This window comes from Notothenia coriiceps, unplaced genomic scaffold (genome assembly GCF_000735185.1).
Source record: "Notothenia coriiceps isolate Sejong01 unplaced genomic scaffold, NC01 NC01_scaffold00025982, whole genome shotgun sequence".
In the NCBI taxonomy this organism is placed as follows: Eukaryota; Metazoa; Chordata; class Actinopteri; order Perciformes; family Nototheniidae; genus Notothenia; species Notothenia coriiceps.
This window is the reverse complement of record NW_011358683.1, coordinates 11,428-17,697: the sequence shown is the minus strand read 5'-3', so window position 1 is coordinate 17,697 and position 6,270 is coordinate 11,428. Positions and strand designations below refer to the sequence as shown.

Genomic DNA, 6,270 nt, shown 5'->3' with positions numbered 1-6,270 from the left:
GTGACATCAAAACAATGAGACGTTAAAACGCTCTATCGACCTGAAAGAAGTTGCAAAAAGTGCTAATATTGCATTTCATATGATCATTTGGTCCATTATGAATATAAAAACATTGATCAGTGTAGCTTTAACCTGCAGGTTCTAACATATGGATCCAAATGATTGCAATTGACACTTTCATTTCTAATTTCTTCCTTTTTGTATTCCGTGCCCTGGATGGATTTGACGTATCACAAAGGACTGTTGCCGGGCAGATTACAGATATCCAGTCTAGCACCCACTCACCCACTTTGCGGAGCTCGAATGACGTGTCGAACTGGTGTCCTGCTGCCAGGAGGAGAACAGCGTAGTTTATCCCAGAGTGTAGTGTTGGCTCTGACTCAAACCCCTTTTTAAACCTGAGAGGAAAAAGGAAAAATAATGACTCCAATAAGCACTTTGCCTCCAAGCGGTGCGTCATACAACATCACTAGCATCTCTAAGAAACATTATGTTCAAGGGGCTTTCTGAGACAATTCAAGATATAAAAACAATTACAGCCATATTGAGTTGGGACCACAGAAGGGCAAACAGCGACTGAGTACTCTCGCAAAACAAGACATTTTCATTTATTTAATGAGCAATCTGTTGATCCGAAGGAAGGGGAATGTTATTAGGGGAGCCTGTGCTTAGCTGTGACTTGGACATGATGATAACAGCCAGATGGGAGCACAATAACACAAACAGCATATCTAATCGAATAAGATACGAGGCCTACAAAGCAATTTCCAGATGGAAGCAATCAACAGCCTTCTGGTATTATTATTGCTCTGTCATTAAGTCAACTTCCGTCAGTTACTGTTAGCAGCCATAAGCTTATAGGTCACTGAGATACTCATGAGGAAATGGCGAACTAACGAGTAACAAGTAATAACCTTATTTGCCTTACTGGATCCAGCTGTAAACCCTTGTTGTGCATCTCTTTTTGGTAACACGTATTGCAGAAGTACGAACACATCCTGCAGGTTTTTCATGCTGTAAACATCCAGTTCAATCACTCGAGGTGTTTCCAAAGAGACTGTCTTTTGTCATTTGAACCTTTGCACATTTTGTTCTGTACAGGATGGAAGTGTTGCATGTTGTTCTCGTGCACATTTGCTTTAAGGCGTAACAAGTTGTGCAACCTTTTGTATGTCACCCTGTAATTGTTTGCCCTCTATAAAGAGTTGTACCTTTATGATAACAGCTATATCAGTGCCTTTAAATCCAGCGATTCACCTGGAAGGAATCTATCACGCATCTTCCCCTTCCAAACATTTCTTCTAACTATATTTATATTAGACTTAGCATCTGGAGGAGCTCTCTCACCATTGAGTGCTGCTGTCTCTGCTCGGCGTGTCGGTGAAGTGAGACTCCAGGAACATGTCCTTATAGATCCGTCCCACCAGGCAGTAGATGTCCGAGGCGACCTGCTCCTCCCCGTTCACCAGAGGCAGCATGATGTCCAGAGCCTTCTGTCTGTCGCCCGGCAAGTTCCTCCTACAAACACAGTCAGAGAGGACGAAAATCAGGAGTCAATCTTTTTGTACCCTGAAGAAAAACTAATCAGCTTTGAGCAATCTATCTATGTATCTATCTGGACATCTGTCAGTTTCAGGTTCATATTTGTATTTAGTGTCTCCACTACTGTGACATGTCTCCATGCTTTAATGTTCAAAAAGCTCTTTATTTTTCTCATACTGCCTGCAACACCTCTTTTCACCCTCTGTCTGAAACCAGAGCCCAGTCTGCTCTGATTGGTTAGCTGGCCGGCTCTGTTGTGATTGGTCAACTTGCTTAGAGATGTCCCGCCCCTTAGCCTATCACGTACAATGTGTTGGAGCGCTAGCCAATAGAAGCGCAAGTGTTACAAAGTTATGTCACTATGTTACAGAAGTAAACAAAGGAGTCCGATGGAGGTGTTTCAGCAGGAATTGTAGCCATTGCAGAACATTTACATGCACACAAACCTATATAACACACTAGAGGAAAGAGAAACCCCCTCTTTAAACATTGTATACTTCTTCTATACAAGGCATGAGGAATGCTTTGCCTGTAAAAAGTTGTACTCTATGCTTAAAGTGAGCTAAAATACTGTATTCTGTTGCATCATGGGAAGTGTAGTTTTGTAGCTTGGCCAATCGTCTTTTTTAAGCAAGTCTTGCAAGTCCTCTACACTAAGGGAAGTTCACTGCTGATTGGTGGATTCATTCCAACTTCTACAAGGTGACTTATGCTGCATTTAGAATTGCCTACTCCCAAAGAAATCAACACATTTCAACAGGTTGGTTTAAACACTCCACAGTCCATTTAACAGATGCTAATTCCTCACATCAACACACAACTTATGAAGGGAGTAACAGGTGGCACGCCTGCTCCACTTAACAAGGACGTAATTAAACAGTTAAGAGAACAATAGTAAACCAGGTCAACTGCAGAGCACTTAATATGTCACATGATCCAGAGCTAGATTTAATCTCATGCATTCAATAACAGTTTTTTCTGATACTTAAATGAATGTGCATGTGGAGTATGTGTATGTTTAAATAATCACCTCCTCCCCTAATTATGCCCCTATAATAAGCAACCCATTTAAAAACCACAAAGGAAAGGAACTGCAACCTCATGAGGTGTTAATTGATTGGATGTTTTGCCAGCGGAAGCTTTTATATTTCCTGTTTTGATTAAACACTGTGCAGAAAAGATGTTATTAATGGAACTGCTTCATCAGAAATAATAAAACAAACCAGGAGTACAGCTGGCTGTCTAGTATGAGCAATCAAGGTTGGATAAACAAAACCATTAAATCAAATTCCCTTAATAGATTTACTCACAATTCTAATTACAATTCTTAATAAATAAAGGATATGAGCCACACCAGCTTTTAATTATAACTTTAATTATCAGTTTTTTTGGTTAACTTATTTGAAAACAAGACCTTAAAAGGTAGGGTAGGTAAGAATGTAGCTCGAGTGCACTAGAATTTGAAAGTACGCAGCCGAAAAAAATCTGCCCCTTCCTTCAGACTTCCTTACATAGCCCCTCCGCCAACACACACGAACGTGCACATGACCAATGAGGGCACGAGATAAGTTTGTGCAGAGGTGGAAGGCTGACAGGCAGGTAGGCCATCCAGTTACTTTAGCCGGGCCGGCTCAGATGATTGGTCGTGCTTTTTACAGCGCCACGGCTTCCACAGATGACATTTTTTTATTGGCAAAGCATTTAATATATTCATTGCTATCGGGATGTTAAGAGCATTCCATGGAATATAACAAAAAGTGTTTCTGAAGTGAATTACCTACCCCACCTTTAATGGAAGTTAAAATGTTCAGTTTTGTTAATTGGACTTTTTAATCATTTTAGAAGCTGTTGTTTTGTTTGTTTTAGTGTCTTTCACTCATACTTCTAATGACTTTCAAATGTTCTTAATAAGTTAATGAAGAATACAAGACAGGAAATGCCATGGTGGGATATATCAGGGACACACAATGGCCGATTAGAAAAAATATATACTGTACAACCTATCAGTCCCATTCAGGAACAGTACTTTTGGTCAGTCATCATTCTCGGTCACAGCAATACAAAACTGGAACTCTCTACCCACTCAAATCAAAGACATACATACACATACCACCTTCACAGCTCACTTAAAAACATGGTTCACTGAGAACTACACCTGCACACACTAGTCTGTGTTGTTGAGTATGGCGTGAGTGTTACATGTTGTGTTACATCAGGGGTGTCAAACTCAAGGCCCGGGGGCCAAATCCGGCCCGCAACCTAATTTGATGTGGCCCGCAAGAGCTTGCAAAGAATATAATATACAATACAATTGGTGTAATTGTTGAATATTTACTTTCAATTATTTGCCCTAGACTTCTGCTTTCAGACGTAGTTATTTAGGAAGATATTACCAGATCTGATAATAATCCAATGCAGAGGCAACGATGTAATATAATACATTATTTAATATATATTATATATTTACATATGTATATTTATATAAATTACAACCGGCCCTTTGAGTGCAACCATAATGCTGATGTGGCCCGGGATGAAATTGAGTTTGACACCCCTGTGTTACATGTTGTGATCATGGATGTTGCCCCTCGTTTATGTGATTGTGATGTGCTATATGTGACATGTACTGTATGTAGTAACGTGTGTTGTTTATTTTTCTCTTTTATCCATCATTTTTGCCTGTATCTACTTGTCTTTCATCCTTTTTATCTTATTTTATATTTTTTTATAACTATAATAACAATAATGCTGTTGATATATTGTGATTTTAAGGGTGTCTGGCCGGGGGCAACAGCTGGAAATTAGCCATGTCGGCTAAAGCTGCTCCATTTACTGTTTTTGTGACAGTTCATCGATGGGGACTGTCCACGACATTATAAATAAATAAACTAAACTAATATATACATTAGAAACATATATACTGTACATAGTATATATACATGTATGGTATGTCCCCTTCAAAGGAACCTGTGCAATGCCAGCTACAGGATTGCCTGAATTGCCATGATATATAAATCAGACAGGATAAAGATACCATCATTACAATAATCCTCACATCTGTACAAACGACTTGTTTGTTATTAATATCCACTCAGACTGATATCGCTTATATCTTCAGGGAATCCTCATTGTTATGCTAATGTAGCAGTGAAATGCTTCAGAGCCTCTATTCCATCGGGGTCATTTTTCTTCTTCGGGGATGAAATCTCAATAAGGCTTTGTTCCTGAGATAATGAACGTGTCAAAACCCCGAACTTCATCAAGGAAACAAGCGGTGTAGCGAAGAATTAAACTCTCACCCCCGGCTGAATGTGTGATATAAACACATCATGGCTCCTCTACAGAGTGTGAAGGATACATAAAACATAGGAGCTGACAGCTATTACCATGGAGACTGGCCAGAGAGAAGCCCTGCTCTCTGCTAACACATCTCTATATTTCTTGCTTACTTCTCTCCAGAGTGCTGATTTGAAGAAGGAGATTCTCCCCTCGCTCCTGTCAGCCCCCCGCAGCGCTAACACTGGCCAAGAGGCTGAGCCCATTAGTCCATACACACTCCATCTGCAGCTTTTTCTCTTACAAGCAGAGCACTACACACCAATCACTGAGCGAATAAATATAATCTCAAGGCAGAAATAGTGGGTCAGAACTCAGTAGAAAGAGTCAAGGTAATTATCGAGTTCACTTGAAGGAGAAAATTAATTACGTTTTTTTATTTATTTAACTGAATGACTCTCTCCTGCAACGTGCAATAAGACAGCTTTTACAGACCATGTGATTTGAATGTAATTATTGTTTTTTCATTGGTTAAATGTCAAAGAAACAACACTTTCTGAAAAAGAAAGCTTCTATTGGGAAGCACTAAACTGTCCACTAGTAGAGGGCAACATGATAAAATACTCGTAATAATTACAATGTTCCTACTAACTAATGGCTTCTCTAAAGCCATTTGTTTTTACTATGGCAACAGAGGGTATAATTAGGGGATTTGAGTGGGTCAGAGGCAAAGAGGAGCTGCAGGGAGGCAACGCTAACAATATTGGATAATGATTCTAAAATGCAATAGTAATAAACACAAGGGACTGAGTTGAGAAATTGACAAAATAACAAATGACAAACTCTGTTTTAGTACTTTCCAAAATTACCCATTAAACATTCAAGGATATCTATGATGTAAAAAGATCTCAAGATGTAATGTATTTAATTTAATTACGTTATTGCATTCTCAACTGACTCCCCGAATATTAACGGTACGTCCACACAGCAGCTTTAAAAAAATCTTCCACGCTTCTCTGCCGGGATGACGTCATTTTGCCTCGCTTTTCGCCGAACTGCATTGTGGGGAAGCAAAGCGAAGATTTCCAGGATTTCAGGATTTTCACGATTCAAAAGTTAAGTAATGTTCAACTTTTGAAGCTGAGCTGGAAGCGTCAGCCAATCAAATCCCGTTTATGCAAATCTGACAGTTCAAACCGCGTGCAAGCCAATCAAACCACGTGCAAGCTGGAAGAGCCAGACCGCAGTTCATTTCCTCATATTCCAAACGAGAAATTACGGTAGCAAATCACCCGGTTCTTTACGACCAGAACTATTTACCGGGATACAAACCGGAGGAACCAGGCATGGAGGGAGGTGGCAGAGACAGTGGGTGAAACTGGTAGGTTTTCGCCTGTTTGGGGAGTTTATATTTATATATATATATATTGCTCGCATAAAATCCCCGAGGTT

General features: G+C 39.8%; 1 protein-coding gene across 1 annotated transcript; it reads right to left on the bottom strand.

Moving 5' to 3' along the window:
• Nucleotides 1–259: 259 nt before the first annotated feature.
• LOC104956411 (mitogen-activated protein kinase kinase kinase 5-like) lies at nucleotides 260–3,585 on the bottom strand (the record flags this gene model as incomplete). Its single annotated transcript, XM_010783897.1, has 3 exons — nucleotides 3,569–3,585; nucleotides 1,348–1,518; nucleotides 260–398 (listed from the first exon to the last, which is right to left on the bottom strand). Coding segments are annotated over exons 1-3 (327 nt in total), but the record flags the coding sequence as incomplete, so codon positions are not given.
• Nucleotides 3,586–6,270: the final 2,685 nt, after the last annotated feature.